At 38.7% G+C, this 19,771-nt stretch overlaps 1 protein-coding gene across 2 annotated transcripts in view; it reads right to left on the reverse strand.

The window, feature by feature from the left end:
* The window catches only part of LOC134649557 (acetylcholine receptor subunit alpha-like), a 92,536-nt gene that overhangs the window by 40,591 nt on the left and 32,174 nt on the right, over window positions 1–19,771 (reverse strand). The window contains exons 3-5 of one of the 2 annotated variants that reach the window (XM_063504333.1): window positions 17,566–17,746; window positions 14,881–14,996; window positions 4,568–4,736 (exon numbers count right to left, since the gene is read on the reverse strand). In XM_063504333.1, coding sequence (XP_063360403.1) covers window positions 4,568–4,736; window positions 14,881–14,996; window positions 17,566–17,746 — 466 coding nt within the window. Of the gene's footprint in view, window positions 1–4,567; window positions 4,737–14,880; window positions 14,997–17,331; window positions 17,513–17,565; window positions 17,747–19,771 lie in introns of both variants that reach the window. The other variant, XM_063504332.1, reaches the window with a different exon arrangement.

A 19,771-nucleotide genomic window follows, 5' to 3' on the forward strand; every position in this document is an offset into this window, starting at 1 on the left:
TAGCGTTAGAGATTTAAAAAGTAGATGCCTAACAGTGGACATATTTTATTAAGTATATCATGATAATACGATGATAAGGGCTTAAGCTGTCATTTTTCACACTTGCCACTTGAGTCTCAGAATCGATCGGTGTATTCCCATTTGTCCCTGCCCCACGTGACCGCCGCTATACATGAGTGGGGCACCGATGGGAATGTGCTACATAAGTATTAAACATTAAAAAAGAAGATTGATTTATGGTTTCCTTGATTTCCTCTCATGACATTCATATTCAAAGTACGACCAAGAAAAGCCAATAAAGTTGTTGTAATTTTTCACGACGTCGTAACTACGTCGTTATAGCGTTGTTCGCGCCGTAACTTAGACGCACATTTATTACAGACCGCGGCTATTAATGACCATGAGCCAAGAATCTAGTGTGGACAGTCATTTGTCTTGTCTGTAATAAATATTATGATTTTTAATAAGATGGAACGGGATGGTCTGAATGAAGGCGGCAAGGTCAATGCAATGGTTCAATTGTAGACCATTCGGGCAGGCATTATGTCCAACAGACATCACATATAAGACATATTTTTGCCGATATAATAATGTCAGTGAATACGACAAACTGCTCATTATTTTCACTTTTGCCTCATAAAATAGTGACAAAATCCAACTTATTCAACGTGTTGTAGATAATTATTAAGTATATAAGTAATGATTGCTTTATGGCGTCCATGATTTTCTGTCGTGCCATATTCAAAGTACAATAAAATAAAAAGGAAAATCTTGAAAAGAAATATAAAAAAAGCGGTCAAGTGCGAGTCGGACTCGCCCATGAAGGGTTCCGTATTTAGGCGATTTATGACGTATAAAAAAAAACTACTTACTAGATCTCGTTCAAACCAATTTTCGGTGGAAGTTTACATGGTAATGTACATCATATATTTTTTTTAGTTTTATCATTCTCTTATTTTAGAAGTTACAGGTTTGTCTCTCGCGCAAACTATTCAGTTTAGAATAAAATGATATTAGAAACCTCAATATCATTTTTGAAGACCTATCCATAGATACCCCACACGTATGGGTTTGATGAAAAAAAAATTTTTGAGTTTCAGTTCGAAGTATGGGGAACCCCAAAAATTTATTGTTTTTTTTCTATTTTTGTGTGAAAATCTTAATGCGGTTCACAGAATACATCTACTTACCAAGTTTCAACAGTATAGTTCTTATAGTTTCAGAGAAAAGTGGCTGTGACATACGGACGGACAGACAGACGGACAGACAGACAGACAGACAGACAGACATGACGAATCTATAAGGGTTCCGTTTTTTGCCATTTGGCTACGGAACCCTAAAAATGAATAAAGTTGTAATCGTGATTACAACGACTCCGTAAGAGCGTTGTTATAGCGTTACTCGCGCTACTTAGACGCCCATTTATTACTGGCCGCTATTAATGACGATGAGCCGAGGATCGAGTGTAGACGGCTATCATTTGTCTACGGCTTTTAGAGGACTTGGTTTTGGTTAATCTATGGAAGAGTGAAAGCTGAGATAACGTAATAAATCTAGGATAATGCAGGTTAAAAATGATAAGGATTGTTATCAACATTCTGCTGGACTAGCACCAATAAGACTTTGGACTAGGTACAATTAGGTAGGAAGTAATAGTAGTAGTAGATAGGAAAAAGCGAAAAATAGTTGTTTCGTATATTTTCGCATCTTATAGGTACTAATCTCTCAAAAAATTACCTAACATAACAAAATCAACATGAATAGGTAATTTTAATTTAACTATAGACGTTTATCTTTGTAGTTGTTTTTTGTTTTATGCTTTGGGTGTACATACAAGCTATCTCTGGTTAAAAAAAATCCCTTAACCCGCATACATATCAATGTGGTTCAGTGAAGGGGACGGACTGCAAAATCAGCGCTGCGCAGGCAATTTGTGATGAAATGGCGGACGCAGCGTATGCTGAGCCCATCCCTTTTGCCGCACATGACAATTTTTTGATATTTTGTAATTAACCTATCTATTTTATGTATGTCAATAAATGGTTTCTTATTCTTTATTCTTATTCTTAGGTATAGGTCCGAGCATTCACAAAACCTGGCATATTATCTGATTACGTGTCATACTTTCAGATGTAATTGTAAACCTGAAAGACAGAGCAGGACATTTCAACTGAGAAGTGAAGAGAAACGGCTTTTTGTTTTATCACCGATTGAATAAAAACGCCCGCGGATGTAAAAGCACCTTAACAACTTGCGCTCCCTAAGGCGACGGTTTCCTTAACAGCAAGAGGCTAAACGTCTCGGTTTAAAATTTCAACACTCGTTTAAGCGTTTCCTTTCATCTGAATTTTGTATAAACTCGATGGAAATATTTGCAGCGAAAAATTACAGTCATGATGCTTTTTATTCTGAAATAGGTGGAAACCATTCAGATTAAGGATTATATACTTAAATATATCCGCTGAGTTAAAAAGCGTTAGAGGGTGGCGGTTGATATTGAAGCTTATGGTACGTACAGAACAGAGGATGCTTTATTGTAATGTTACAATTGTTTAATAGTAGTTTATGTGACTGATACATAATGAATGGCATTAAAACCCGAGTGTGGGTTTATGAAACGAACGCAGTGAGTTTCATAATAGAATCACACGAGTGTTTTAGAATGAAGCTATTACAACATTTTCACAGATAAGAAATTTAATTTGCTGTAACAAAACAAAAGTCTATTGTAATGTTGGCCATTATTTACGGATTTTGAAGGCATCACAGAGGGTTTATGATATGTGTGTTATCTACAATTAGATTTATGTACTTCTAACAGGGTTTATCGTAAGTCGATACTCGATATAGCGTAAGTCGATGGCAACTATAATCTTAAAAAGGTGCTTAGGTACATCATCTAACTAAACTAAATGATTCAAAACTTATGGAAAAATTAACTAAATGATTTCACTTTGATCTCAATTGAACCTCATTTCGACAAGTACGATGTACTGCTTGTAAGGTAAATATGAGATCAATATGTATTCAGAGAAGCCTTCTAAAGGCCGATTTTGATTTCACCATTTGTTGTTGATGCCATTAGGCATCTCACGCGCAACAATAAGTCCGAACGGGATGCCTAATAACACGGTTCTGAATGCAATTTGCGCACACCAATCAGCGCGAACGATCGTCAAAATCGTATCAAAACCAGACCAATACCTCAATCTAATTTTAAATTAGAATCGGCCTCCTAGAGTGTTAAATTATCGGTCGGCGGCGAGAGGCGTGTCGAGATCCCGATTTTAGCAGCTTTCAATGGCGGCTGACTCGACTAATTTAAAATATTTAATGAAGCCATCAGTTAATTACCGCTAGGCACTTTAACACAATTACGGCCATTTGTTTAATTTAAATAATAGCTTCATGACCGACATTTGTTAACATTATGTGTGTGTTTTAAATTACCTAATTAAAACTAAACAAAAATCTGCTACAGTCTGTCTTTAGTTTCTAACACATGAAATTGGTGTAAAAACTGCCACACAAAAAGTGTGGCAGTTTTTACACCAAACGACATATTTTCGTAGAAATTTGACGTTTATGGTGACACAAGTGCAGAGTTAGCTTGGTCTGACTCTAAATGCTTGCTCAAGGTACCAGTTACCGATTTAAGTTTAGAATGCTTTTCTGTAATGTAAATTCTGACGTGCATGCGCTCGAACGTGACTTGCGAAACCGAGTTTTGTTTTGAACTTCCTTCCTCCTACATTTAATACTATAAGTATAGGCTGGCCACCCTAACTCTGATAATATCTAACACTGGCCTTTTCCTTCCCCGCCGAAAGGCTCTATCATCACATTAATAACGCTTAAACATGATTGCGATGGGCTAAAACGCAACGCAAGTGGTTTTTTGCAAATTGGGCCAAAGTATTAAATAAGTTGATTTACCCTTGTTTGACCCAATAAACTTTTGATTGAATGTAGCGTAACGTTTCGTCGAATTCTTCATTTGACGGTTGGAAACAGAGAACTTTTCAGACTCGTTACAAAGCAAACGTTACCTGACGTGATGAGTTTTTTGCGATGGTACTTTGTAAAGATCGAAGTAGAATAATCTTTTAGTCGGTGATTTTCAGTCGAATAAGAGACTCCCATCGACTACAGATTTAATTTAAGAACCTATCTATACTTTTTATTAAAATGTACACATTATGCTTAAGACAAGTATGCTCTCAAACTATTAATAATACAGTGAGCACGGTGAGGAAGGAGCTACCCATGCAAGGTATGATGATGTTCACAGTGCAGAACAACGTCTTATTTACCTAATACTAACAATTAACAGTTAAAGTTACAATTATACTCGCATATTGGTATGAAAATTGTGGGTTAGTATACCTTTTCCCCGCTGTCCGACGGCAGGTAGAACGTGACTCGTGAGCACGGTAAGTGAGGAGACGCCCATGCAAGGGATGACGATGTTCACAATGTAGAACAACGTCTGTATTTACCATAACAATTAGCAGTTACAGTTACTAGTTTACTCGCATATTGGTATCAAAATTGTGGGTTAGTATACCTTTTCCCCGCTGTCTGACGGCAGGTAGAACGTCAGCACGGTGAGGAAGGAGATGCCCATGCAAGGTATGATGATGTTGACGGTGTAGAACAGCGTTTTCCTCCGCATCGTGATGTTGAACGTGATGTCCAGGTACGGCTCGTCGCAACACGTGTAGAATTTTTCGTTCCTGGAGAAAATGGTACGGAATTAGCTTGATAAATTGATAATTAACTTTAATTGGCTTGTGGGAGTTGAATTTCGTACGTCTTTTAAGAATATACAAGATCGGTCTAATTGGTTTGACACTTGATTGACGCCAAGTATATTTGACCTTATAAAAGCAACTCTGTTCCGGACACTTTTAATTTGTCTATGAATTAGAAATAAAAACTACACGAGTCATTGACGCGAGTTTGACGTGTAAAATTTACATTTATTTATTGTGTATAAATTGTAATATTTATTTAATTATAATGCAAGTACTGTAAATTTAATATGAGTCATCATCATTTGCTTGCCGTTTCCCATCATTTGGGGTCGGCGCAACATGTATTTCCTTCCATGCATGTATTTTTTTATTTTTTATTTATTTGTGTACGAGTGATATTTATAAAACGGGGGTTGAAATCAGTGTTATTGACTTCATTTGTGATTATTTCCCGTGATATACAATGTGTAAAACATTATTATATGTATTGCTGGTAAGTTAATGTTAGATGGTTGGTGTAAAACTTCGCACATGATCTGCACTACAAAAAATCCAGTCTGAAACCGTTCTGCATTGATTGAATAGTTTAATAGTAGCGATACTGCAGCAATGTTCTACGCGCTGATATTGTTGCAAAAATTCCCCGTGTTCGATCACTGAGGATTAGTAGTACTATATACAGGCTAGCTAATACCTACGTGTGTCGGTAGAATAGTGAAGCTTTTGAACGTTTATTAAAACTGGCGCATTTTTTGAATTTAAACTCAGCTAAGCTGTATTGTAAGTATCAATAACAAAAAAAGCGGCCAAGTGCGAGTCGTACTCGCCCATGAAGGGTTCCGTATTTAGGGGATTTATGACGTATTAAAAAAAACTACTTACTAGATCTCGTTCAAACCAATTTTCGGTGGAAGTTTGCATGGTAATGTACATCATATATTTTTTTAGTTTTATCATTCTCTTATTTTAGAAGTTACAGGGGGGGGGGACACACATTTTACCACTTTGGAAGTGTCTCTCGCGCAAACTATTCAGTTTAGAAAAAAATGATATTAGAAACCTCAATATCGTTTTTGAAGACCTATCCATAGATACACACATGTATGGATTTGATGAAAAAAATTTTTTTGAGTTTTAGTTGTAAGTATGGGGAACCCCCACACTTATTGTTTTTTTTTCTATTTTTGTGTGAAAATCTTAATGCGGTTCACAGAATACATCTACGTACCAAGTTTCAACAGTATAGTTCTTATAGTTTCGGAAAAAAGTGGCTGTTACATACGGACGTACAGACGGACGGACAGACAGACATGACGAATCCATAAGGGTTCCGTTTTTTGCCATTTGGCTACGGAACCCTTAAAACGGATTATTTATCAATCTTCAAGATAGATCTGTTCTTTAGTTCTTTTATGCGCCAGTCTTTTGATTTCCTTCTTAATTTGAAACCCTATACTGTACTAACAGTAGCAATACTCTTACTGAACACAGGTGAATCTTATATCTTTGCAATACAGTCTATGCTTGGTCAGTTAACAGCAATATACCGACGCATACAATGATCAGAGTAATATTTTGTGGGAAAGCATATGAAAATGTGTAATAATTTTCCTAATTGACGTTTATGAGAAAGCGAACAATCGCGTGTAACCCCCGGTGTGAGCCCGACACTGATTCCATTATTTTGCGCGCCAGCTGTACCGAGACTCATTTTACTCACTTGCCAAGAATAGGCGGCAAGACCAATATTGCATTTAGTTTTCCATACTTTTTTATAAGTTCAATGTGGAAAAGACCGGATTACCATTCTGGGTTGGGAAGACCATCATATGTTAAGAACTCTCGTATTTGTATACGTTTTTTGCTCAAACACAGGCATAAAGGTAGAGCTTTGCTCCTTCTGCTCTACTGATCTTCTGTAAATGTTGTATGAGTACAGTCACCTGCAATGATAATTATGTTACTCTTCGAAGGCCGCAAAAATATGTGACACACTCTTATGGCTCCACATATAAGATCGTGTCAAATATTTTTGCGGCCTTCGAAGAGTAACATATAATTAATTGCAGGTGACTGTACAAGCGCAAGAGTTAGAAGCAACGAAAGAGCTTGTAAGTAGACGGTCTTTCCTAAAATGCGGTTTTACCACGAATGCCGGCAAACAACGATGCTTAGCGAACATTAAAGCTTATTGGATTGACTATTGAACTCTATTAGCTCTGTCAAAAACGCGTTGCCGACCTTTGGCGAGTATGAGTATACAAGGAGTCACTGTGCTAACAGGTTATTGCAGGCCTCTTACAGTAAACACTGCATTTGCACATGAGATTACAACTTAACCTTTCTCAACCACACATCACATAGAAATTGTGTGTGTCACGTTAAGGTGCGTCTATTGCGAATGCGATCGTGTTTGCTTTTGCATGAATTGTTAGGCGTACAATCTCACACAAACATACATGCGTACTCGCATCGCACACGCTAGTTCCGGACGCACCTTTATACTGAGGGGCTACCGCGAAAATCGTGTTTTGCAAATTGCGGGGATCTTTCTCTTTTACTCCAATGAAGGCGTAATTACAGAGTGACAGAGAAAATGCCCGCAATTTGCGATATTCGGTCTTCGCGGTAGTCGCTCTGGTTCTATCGAGATCTTGTCTCGCCTGCACACGTGTAACCAATGGGAATGCACCGCCTGATCCGTGCGGGCGCAGCTCGCAGTTTGACGCCAGAATGCAATCTCAAGTGCCGTGAACTCGATGGGAATTCGTGAAACGGGCTTTTTCCCATTTGTACATCGTTAAATTGGTTCCTTTATTGGCGATGTAAAAAGCCCTTTCTATAGTTTGCTTATATTTTAGGTTCGGATATATGGACAAGCTGCGCTGAAACAACAGTGAAAAAGGTGATCCGGTTCCAAATTGGTAAGTTGTTCTATATTTTGCCAATATTTTGTTTGTTTGTTTAGTTGTGATATTTTCCGTCGTATTACCTACATATAATATTTGTTATATTTTTAAACGGCATGAGAAAATTATACTTAAATTAGACTAAATTCCTTTTTACGAACTTTAAACAACGTCTTAGGTATTCTCGTGAATTGTAATATTGTGATGTATAACAGGTTAAAGACATCTTTATATGTACTTAATAACTATTTTGCTTATTAATCTGTACTTATATTATTGTAACTAGGTGAAAACGTATTTTTCTCTCTTAGAAACTAAGAGTAGGTACTTTCTGGGCTACGACAGTAGGTAAAGAATATAATAAAAAGTTATTATTAAACACTTCTATTACGTAGGTAGAGAAATCGACCAGTAAGAGAACAGAAATCCAAGAAAATTAATATGCGAGCACCAACATTATTAAAAATAAAGCTTCAATATCGTTTACTAAACTTCTGCTGCAATAAGTATTATATTACAGCAGCGAATAAACAGTTGAATGAAAAGCTAGGACAGTAGACGATCTAAAAACCCTTTTGCAAGTAATCTAATGCAGCCGAACGGTTCGAATATAAGTTCTATATAAAGCGGTTTAAGAACAAAAAGGAATGCAAGAACGCAGCGTGATTATGTAAAGGACAAAGCCGGAGGCATTTCAAAGTGGATTTTCCTGTTTTCCTTTCGCGTAGCGCCGGTCGGCTTAAGATAAGTTAAGCGCATTATGGGACCGTGAGGTAATTTTGTTTATGGCTCGGTTTAAAGTGCACGTACTTCGTCTTGGTTTGCACATAAATTGTAATAGCGTCTGCGTTGCAATAGCGTCCAATTGCTCGTATTGCTTCTGGTGGCGTATTCGGAAACGCAAAATAAATGTTATACGAGGGGCGTTCAAAATATTCTCGGTATTGATATCTTACGACCTCTTCTAAAATTTCTTTCGTTACTGGCCGCTAAGGTTTATTCATTGACATTAAAAAAAAGTATAATTCGAACCGAGATAGTCTTTTGTTTTTCTGCAATTGCTGAACAAACATGAACATCCTGTGCGAATTGACAATGTTAACTAAATTAGAACATCGATGCGTGATAAAATTCTTGACAAAACAGGGTAAAAATCAAAAAACCATAAAAGAGGAAATGGATTGTGTTTACCGTGAGTCTGCTCCTTCTTTATCTACCATTCAAAAGTGGTCAAGCGAGTTTAAACGCGGAAGGGAGAGTATTGAAGATGACCCTAGTCCTGGCCGGCCTGTAGTAGCTACTTCACAAGAAAATATTGATAAAGTGGAAAAACTTATATTGGAAGATGGTCGAGTGAAGGTAAAATCTATAGCACAAGTAACCAATCTCTCTATTGGTACCGTACATGATATTATACATGACCATCTTAATATGTCAAAAGTAAGTGCAAGATGGGTTCCGCGAATGCTGACTCGGCTTCAAAAAGACATGCGTGTAGCTTGTTGTTCCGATTTTATTGACCTGTGCGGTGAAAATCCTGATGAGGTGCTGCAAAGAATAGTTACTGGAGATGAAACCTGGGTTCATCATTATGACCCAGAGAGTAAACAAGAGTCCATGCAGTGGCACATTAAGGGTTCAGCTCATCCCAAGAAGTTGAAGGTCATCCCTTCAGCTGGCAAGGTCATGGCCACGATATTTTGGGATTGTGAAGGAGTATTACTAATCGATTATAAAGAAAAAGGTGTAAATATCACAGGACAGTACTACGCTAACATTCTACGTCAATTAAAGGATGTAATTAAAGAAAAGAGGCGAGGAAAGTTAACCAAAGGTATTCTGCTTCTGCATGACAACGCCCCCGTCCATACTGCTCATATTGCCAAGGCAGCTATTGTTGAACGTGGGTTTAAAACTGTTACTCACCCACCGTATAGTCCGGACTTAGCCCCCAGCGACTTCTTTTTGCTCCCCAATCTTAAAAAGGATCTGCGTGGAAATAAATTTTCTGACGATGAAGCATTGAAGGCGGCAGTGGAGGAGCATTTTTACACGAAAGATAAAAAATATTTTTACGAGGGATTAAAAAAAATAATTGATCGATCTTTTAAGTGTATGAACATAGGGGGGGAGTATATTGAAAAATAAAAATATCAAACTTTTCGTACTTGTTTGTTTTCATTCTCATACCGAGAATATTTTGAATACCCCTCGTACGTACAAATTCAATACCAAAATAATGCGTCGCGCTCATTCTTGAGGGCACTGATGCATAATGCATACGGCGTGGCGCAGTGATAATAAGAATAATCCAAAACAAATTTGATATGAAATAAACTATTTATTACCTAAAACAGTTTATATCACGTACGAGTAAACTTATTAACAATCGCGGTAACCAAAGACAATAAAATTCGATATGAGTTGCGTATTATTTTAATAATGCGTCATATTATGAGGAAATTAAATAACTGGCACAAGAAAGAAATGATTGGCGATTACTCCACCGACAAGAGCAAAGCTCTTAAGTTATGATGATGATGATGATTATTTTATGTGCATTACCACTGATATCTCTGACAAACACACCTAAATGTTTTCGAGTTATTTGAATGACAATATTATGACAAACAATAACCACATTTACGCCGCTTACCTATTAGTCGAGAGGTTAAACCTATATATCTATGTTTCTAACCTCCAGCATTTTATATAAACCTCCTGTAAGCCTCACAACGCAATAGAAAGTTAAATGAAGCGAATTGGGGCAGCGTTCCGTTTTAAAGGGGTGAGTTGCGTGATAAGGACGGCGAATGGGGTCCTCAGAGCGCGGCTTAGCGTAGAGAAGCGGATACACGTCGTAAAGTGATGTCGAGGTAAGTGATGTTGGCTTAATAACGACTCGTTCGAGGGCCGAGGATAACGGCTCGGGCAGACGGTGAGAGAACTCGAATGCGAGTTCAGTTACATTTCTGACTACTGAGGTACAGTCAGCATCAATAGTAGCGGATGAAACAACGCGCCAAAAGTTTCTGCCACCCTGGAATACTTTTCTATATACATATATATCTTTAGAGTACGCGTTAAAAAGTATCTGTAATAGTCTAATTTTTCTACACATAGAGATAAAACTCTTCTGGTTAAGTTATAAGATAATGTTTATGTTTGTCATTCTTATTAGTATAGATTCTGACTGTAGATATATATTCAGCCGAGCGTTGCCGATTTTTGTTATACATTACCTACGTTGCGTAAACAGTGCGTCTAACGTCTTTTGGAAAGCGTTCTCGTCGATTTTTAACATAATGACTGCAGGGGTCGGACAAAAAGTGCGGATGACGTCAAACCACTTATAGGATGATTTCAAATAGTATTTTTGATTTTCATAAACAATTATCACTTATCATTTATCAACCTCTTTATTAAACGATATCGCCACTTGAAATGAGTAAGTACGTTTTTGACTGACACATTGTCAATCAGATGAACAATAAATTGACGTCGTTATTGTTTAGCTATTGTATCTTCACGATTATATTTAGCTAAAATTTATATTTACTAATGTATAAGAAAACGCTCTAAAATGTCATCTTTACTCGAATATTGTGGCAAGTTTCGTGAAATTTATTTTATTCACTACATCACCTTACCACCTGTATTATTAATTCCATGGATTTATTTGCGATTATTTTGTTACTTCATTAATACTACTTTGTTACTACATGTCACACGGAAGTTTAAATACAAACTCAAACATCATCCTGTGTGCAAGATTACGTCATTTTTACGTCATCCGCACTTTTTGTCCGACCCCTATGAGCAAGAAAACTGTGATATCGACCGAATATTATAAATAAATGTGAATATAAATATATAATTATGGTATTTAAGCCAAGCAGTTAAGAATTTGCCAATTAAATCCATCCGTGGCTCGCGTATTGCGAGAACCTACATTCGCCCTTGAAACGTACACACTTGTACTCGTACATCGAACGAGGCTTGCCGTGCCTTCAGAATGCAACAGTAAAGCGCACTTTAATCCACATGTCCACATTTTATACAGAATGTCAGCTAAGTCTTCCACTATTCTATACGAAGTATGTCGTTGTAATTTCTACTAGAGCGTCAATTGATTTATAATCGACGTCTTATATATCGACACAGACAAAGCGACAATATATGTATACACGACACATTTGTGTAGGTAAAAGCTTTCTCCGTATCAATTTTTTAGACCTTAACTTCACTATTGTACAGTTTAAAAAAAAGAAATATTTTCTAGGTTTATGTTTCTTCATCTTTTTATTAATTTAATCAGATTATATAATATTTATATTTCAACATAATAAGGTAGGTACGTTTTAATTTCCTCTTTAAATTGAATAAATCGTAATAGGTTACATCCTATTTAATACTTCAGCGAAAGTAAACTAATTTTGAATCATAAATACTAATATTGTTGTAATATATGTTTGTATAACACTTTATAAACGAATAAATAAAAAATTTGGCCTAAATCGTAGTCGCTCGGTAGGGTGTGCCCAGAACCTTTGACGGGACGTTTTCAAGAAATGCTTTATCATACGTTTTAGAGCCCACAACAAACAAAGCGGTGTTCCCTTTGACTACGTGCCTTCGGGTGTATTGTAAATTATTAATCTGAGAGCTTAATCCGGCTATAGTTCTGTGTAGGGTTTGCTCCCAGTACTGAGTTTGTATGAATTCCCGGTTCTCGCCATACAAACTCAGTAGTACCGGGAGCAAACCCTATTTCTGTGAGGGCAGCGGATAGCCTATATAATGTTGGTGTAGTAACCGAGGAGCTTAGTTTATGTAGCTTTTTTATACATGGTGAATTTGGAGTTGTTGTTATATTATGAGAAACTTTAAGAACTAAATTAGTAATTGAAATATCTGATCATATGACCGATAGCAATTTCGATGTAAGTTATTATTATTGTTTAACTATTTCTAAGCCAACACGAGAAATAAAAAAAGTATTTTAATATTTGTGTACACGTCTCAAATGTCACCTTGTATACCTAAGTATTCTTTCTGTGGTTTGTTCGTGGAATAAGAATATTCTGTTTCAAGAACAATTTTATTAATGGTAAATTCCTTTAGTGTGAAAAGGGAATCGGTAGAACTTGGCAATAAAGAAAAAAACCCACGAGAGCCGTCCACTTTCCGCAATTAAATACACAAGGTACATACGAGTACGGTTACCGGCACTTTTTTACATTATATTTGTTTTGTTTTTGTTAGAAGGATTAAGTTTTTGAACTATTAGTAACAGAAGTGGTAATAACTTTATTGTACATAAACAGGTTAATATAACATTTACAGAAATCGAAATATAAAGGCGAATTTATCTCTAAGGGATCTTTTCCAGCTAACCTCCGACTAGATGAGTGGAAAACTCTAACTAGGTACCTACTCGTATATAGACAAACTTACGGAATGTTACAATCATATTTGAAAAACACATTTCAATTGTTTCCTTTAGAATAAATTGTTCAGAATAAAAGGTAAAAACATGAGTAAAGTAGCTTTAGCTCCACTGCAAAGCCCGTGCTACGACTATTATCTTGGAGTAAGCAAGTCGTTACAGAAAATGAAAAGAGAGACGACTCAGAAAAGGAATGGAGGCTGTTTGCTCAGTTTCTAGCAGTGAGCAAAGACTGTTCCATCAAAAATATAAACAATAATTAATACCGGGAAATTTCTGCTAGTGCCGGACACGGCCTCATCTAGGTCTGTATTCTTGTAGCTTGACGACATAACAGTTCGAGATAAGAGAACTTTAATAGCCCTTCTAATGAAAACGTGTTATTTTTAAAAAATCAATATAGTCGGCGCAACGTAAGAATCAATATTTAGACAGTTATTAATTGCCCTATATATAATAATGTACTTATATGAAACTAAGGCTATGGGCGAAACCTTAGGTAATTATATGTATAATTATGATGTCGTAAAAACCCGTTTTTAGTGAAAACAGTTATTGAGTTGTTGACTTACTTACTAAACAGTATTAAAATTAGTCGCATGTGCGACTCATGTCACAAAAACAATGTAATGAGTGACTATGCATAAATTTAAGCCTTCTGAATGCCAAGAACCTTGGTCACGCTTATAGCGCCAATGTTTATATTGTAAGACACATGGCGTACGCTGTCAAAGTAACCTTCATGCTGTAAACTTTGTATTGAATACCTTTCTATCAATTACACAAGCATGTGCGTGAAATCTTTGTATATTAAAAATGTCGTTCAAAAAGTATGTACCTGTAATACTCGTAATAATCTACGATCACTCCCAGTACTTCTTCGTATGAGGCAAACGTTCGCTGACTGGCAAGCGACGACAATAGCACCCGTTAGTGAAAATAAATTACCAGGATATTTTCTCATTGTGCGCCCTGCTTTGTCGGGCGAATCATTTTCGCCATCTTAACAAAAACACCCAAATATAGAATACAATATTGTATTCGATCCGATTCTTGTAATCAATACGTGGGCTAATGGCAAAGTGGTTTACGTAATGGTCTGATATTCTTATGTAACAATTTTGTTATACGTTCTGGGGCCTGTTTCTTAAAATCTTATTGTAACTAATAATACAAGCGGATGTCACTTTTTGACAGATTTTGTTAGAAAGGGACTTCCATTTGCATTACAAGTTACAAGCTTTTGAGAAACGGGCCCCTGGTATAGTTTTACTTGGATTTGGTTGTATAAGTGAAAATTATTTTACTTTTAACGTACGTGGAAATGTCTGCGCACAGATCTTTGGTAGACAAATCATTCGGCATTGGCATACATTGACAGATATACTCGCCAGATACACCTGCCAAACAGATCTTAAGGACAAATCTGTAGTATATCTCTAAAGTAATAGGACGCCAGCATGCACGAAGAATTGCGCTAAGAATGAAAAGCGTGCAAAAGAGCAGCGATCGGCAACCTTTTAGCAGCCAAGGGCCAAATAGTAGTTAACAACGAAGCGGGCCGCATTTTGTTAATATTTGTGACTTTATCAGACATTGTTGTTTGTCAATATTAAATACAAAATAGCCAGGGAGGCTCGCGGGCGCAAGCGAAAGGGCCGCCTGTTGCCGACCGCTGTAACAGAGTTAGGTAATGGCGGATTCATGTACGAAATTCTTCATGCTATTTTAGCTATCGTTTATAAGGCCTTAGACTTAGACTCACCTGACCGCAGGCACCTCCAGTATGTCCCACTCGACGGACATGTAAAACTCGGACAGATCCACCCCCACCGACACCACGTTGCTGCCAGCCTGCTCATCCATATGCCTCAGGTCCACCTGCCATCACATCACACACGTTTTATATCAAGTACTGGAAAATACGTATACGTTGTTTGGATTGGATCTGCGATTTCTAATCTGTAACGTTTAGCCAATTTTAGTTAAGCTATCAAGAATGCAATTAAATGGCTTGTTAAAATGCATTTATGATAGAATGAAAATTTTGATCGACAGCTAATGCTTAGAAAGTTATTAATAGTAAAAAAGAAATAAAAATGTAAAGCTTATTGAACATAATCTTTTATAATTAATTTTGGTTTATTAAACATTGAAAGCTTTATTTTAAAATTACATATGCAATGCATATAGAGCAAAAATATGTCCGGTAGGTATTAAGTTATCGCTGCCTGTTAAGTTCCTACTAATGATTATCTACCGTAGATACAGTAACGTAGTAAAACATAGATTTTGCTCTATTGCATTGCCGTTATTTTAAATGAATATTATCTCTATTCTAGTTTAAATGGTCATCAACACGTCCTATTTAGTTTCAGTTTATTTATCCGATACATGCACCCTGTCACACAATGTGTACAATCTCATAACCTAAAAAAACATTTTGCAAATATTTCAATGCTCTTATGCTGTAAGTACACTCCAAGTGCAGCTAAGCAGCTAGCACGAGCAACTATCGTATTTTAGTGTAAAACGTATTCAAGGTGACCTTCGAAGATAATCTCTAACCACATACCACAGAGTGTGCCAAGTGGGATGTACCTGTCTCAACAAAATTCAAAAAAACGTGGATAAAAAGTTGTAATATTCGCTCAATACATCATCAACCATAAACACAGAAGAGCCAATGTCAAAAACATCAATATTCCGAATCATGCGAAGTAGTGACAACGCGTAAAACATAGAGAACACCGATAAAACATTAGGTTTGGGTTGGAGACGCCGTGTGAGTTAAAGGATGGAGTCGGCCTCTACTCGTCGTTAGGAAGTTACCGTCTCGCGTACGACAACGTTACTTTACACGGTACGCACAAATGCGTGCGATCGACAACAAATCTGTAAAGGACATCGGGAGCGCCGGCTCCGTCGCGTGTGTGTGTCCGCGCGGCGGGCGCCGGTCGGCGGCGCGCGCTCTACGCCCGCGTGCCACCACTCACATGTCGTTTGTACCACCGTGCAGCGAGCAGCCTCACAAACTATACTCAAACACGAGTGTTGGCACCAGGCGCAAGTTTCATTAAGTGGAGCATGCAACAGACGTCGCCACGGTTCAAGCGAATCTTCTGCCGTCCTCGCTTCAACCGCCGCGCCGTTCACACTAGGAGTCTTAACATCTAGCTTAGATATTGTGCACTATGGACTGTGTCTGGATCGAGTAGGATTTCTTGTTTCGGAATGATCGGGTATCATGCAATGGACGACGAGCGACACCGAATTCTTACAGCCACTACGATGTCGCTAATAGGGAAAGGTATAAAATATGCAACGTGATGACTGTTTTATGCTCGGAAGTGTAAGTTGAACGTTTAGTGTGAACGTCACATCTGATTAATTCACGTGCTGTGCTTTTAACCTGTTCGCGTGTAGGTATCGTGTGAAGCTGTACGTGTCAGAGCCGTGTCCGCGGTCCGGGCGGGCGGCCGCCGTGATCGGGAATGCAAGTGGGTGGAGTGAAGCCGGAGTCATGCGGTGAGTCGAGTGTACATCGATCGTGGAGAGCATGCATCAAGCGTCGTCGAGGACGTGTACCAGTGTGTGTGTGTGTGGCGCGAGCGGAGCCAGCTAGGGAGGGGTGCACACGGCGCGTCCTGCGGCGCGGCGAGTCCTGCCGGTCTGATGCAAGCTTGCCGCTGCCATTTCTGCCGGGGCAGCTCGCGGGCGCGGCAAGACGCACGCGCGACGGGATGTGTCGGAGAGGAACGGATCGAGTGAAGTTTTTGCATCCCATATCACCTGGCAGTCAGAATTTTATACCTTTCCGTGTCGAGCGAGGAAGGCCGATCGATCTAGTGGAACCGGCCGAGGATAATCTGGAGCATTCGTGGTCACGCACGTTGACATACCGCTACTCCACATACTTTAAAACATCATTACATCACCATCGCAATAGGAAATAAACTTGCAACATGTCAGAGCTAAAGGAGCGAGCTGCGGGCGGGGAGCGGGCGATTGGACGCGCGCTCTACGCCTCTACGCTAGCGCCGTCTTACAGTCAATATGTAAAAGTGAGTAAAACATACCACATGGACAGAAAAGTAATGATAATTACACGACGAATTACGTTCGAGCCAACAAGCTATTGCATGGACATCGGCCGACGCGGGGCCCTACGGCTACGGCCCGCGCTCGGCGCCAAGCAGCCTACAGCGGGCGTCACCTTGAAGCCGTCATACGTCCAGCTGCCTAACTTAAGCACACAGGTTTGCACGTCGTAAGGAAAGAACTCGACGTCGATCGAGCAGGAGGACTTATAGACGGCGGGCGGCTGCCACACCACCATGCCGTTGTAGTACACGGTGGCCTTGGTCATCAGCGTCACCTCGTAGTTGCCGTCGGCGCTGCGGACAAACAGAGCGGTCAGCGAGAGCGGTGGGGGGCTCCGCGCAATTACCTTGAATCCGTCGTACGTCCAGCTACCGAACTTAAGAACGCACGTTTGCTCGTCGAACGGAAAATATTCCACGTCTATTTCACAGGAAGACTTGTAAATTGCGGGCGGTTTCCATTCGACCAGCCCCTGGTGGTAGATGGTCGCCTTGGTCGCCAATGTTACCTCGAAGTTGCCGTCAGCACTGCAATGTTAACGCACATTTACAAGCCGGCTCGCGGCTCCTAACTTTGCCTCTGGGTGTCGTGTCGGCAACTGCATACGGGTTGCTACTGCGTATGTGTGTCGGGTCGGCTACCGCGTGCCTGATGTCGTGGCGGGATCAGACCAGGTTTTTGCGGTGCCTATTCAATACTTACAATAAAATCAACGTGTGAGTAAGTACAAGTAAGCATTCAGTAACAAGATAATATAGTTATTTGAACTAAGAAACAACAATTGATGATGAAAGTCGTGTCTTGTGTAAACAGGTGTACCGAGTATTTGAATAGTCTATAATTTTCTTTGAGAATAAGCCTACTCCATTAAAGATTTTGTGAAGTTGTGTCCCCATTCAAAAAGAAATTACTTTTCGCGGCGATTTCATTGTCATTTTTGTACCGTTTAATTAGTCGTATACATTTTTTTTTTTATTCAAATTTAGCCTCTCAATTGTGTTTGACGTCAGGTCGTTGAGTGCGCTCTATTGTGCCGGGGCGATAATTATTCCGACTCCAACTTTATCGAAAACGCTTAGAACTTTCAATGCGGTCATAAATAAAATGGAAGGTACGCGAATTTGATATAGACTGGGTAAAGCATAAGGCGAAGTATTCGTTGAGATTCAACCACGCTTTCGATGCATCTGTCGCACCGCATCGCATAAGATATTCACGCCGACACGAATTTCTCGGCTCGGTTCTAGACGGCGTGCGTTCCGGTCTATCAATTACCTATTCGCACAAGGAAACAAAATAAGTTGCACAACACAACATAAGGCACACTTACATGCAGTAACATTTAAGTAAAAGGTATCGCTTTAACACAGTTTATTTATCAATTTTATTTTATACACCAACATACAAAGAAAGATCAAGCCAAGTAACTACAAAAACGTGAAAATGAAAGAGAAATGGAATGAAAATGGGAATGAGGGTTAGAAAATTGCTATTTGGAAGAATTGACGAGGCCGCCGGTAGTGGTAGTGTCCCGGGGTGAACAGAGAAGGGTGAAAGAGGCAAAAAGGTGCGCCTTAGTCGAAAGGCGCGCACAGGTTGCGGGTCGGGATCGGAAATGAGTAATGTCTGCTGTCCGGACCATTTATCAACGTCCAAAGCTTCAAGGTATAGAACAAAATTAATGCGAACGCTATAATTCAATCGTGACACTTCGATAGAAACTTTTGTACATAGAATTGCTAACTATTATTTTATTTATTTTTGCATTATAAGGGCGACACACGTTTCTTTGTACCTATTAACATATTTACCTATTCATCCCGAAGTCTATTAGTATTTAATCCTTTTTATGCAGGAGATGGTCCACCGCGGTAACTGTACAGTTTATCACATTATTGATATCGCTTTTAATGTCAGCTAATAGCTTTGTAAGTCCAATTTTTACTCTTCCGAATATCATTGAAAATCCTTCTGAAAAATCGGGATCGCCTATCACCTAAAAAATAAACAAAATTGTACGCGAGTTTACTTAAAATCTTAACGCAGGCGTTACTTAAGGAAAGCAAGAGAGTACGTACGTTGGAACACTGTAGCAAAAGTACAAGAGATAGAAAAAATATCGCGACTGTTACGGATTTCATAATATCGATAATCAATAGCACGAGTGGAGCGTTTCGAGTAGATGGGTAAGCACAACTACACTCTGTTATTGCGAGTTCTCAATGGGACCATTTGTTTGCTCGGTAAATATTTAACAATGGAACGGCAGACGGCACTGTATCGCTAAACGTAGGTACTCTAATTACACCTACAAGTTAGATGTCGGAATTTAATACACCCGCAAACCGCTTCAAAGTTCTAAGCAGCCATATTAATTATTCCGCAGGGACCACACACTTATGTTCAGTTTTGCTGTCATTATTAAGTAGTGAGTCGAATTTTACACGAGTGATCTGCTTACAAAGTTTAATAATAATACTTGAATATCGGAGCTATTGTTTTTGCTAGACAAAATAATTCAAGCATTGGAGGGACAAATTATGAAGATAGTG

Source organism: Cydia amplana, chromosome 7, assembly GCF_948474715.1.
Source record: "Cydia amplana chromosome 7, ilCydAmpl1.1, whole genome shotgun sequence".
Lineage (NCBI taxonomy): Eukaryota > Metazoa > Arthropoda > Insecta > Lepidoptera > Tortricidae > Cydia > Cydia amplana.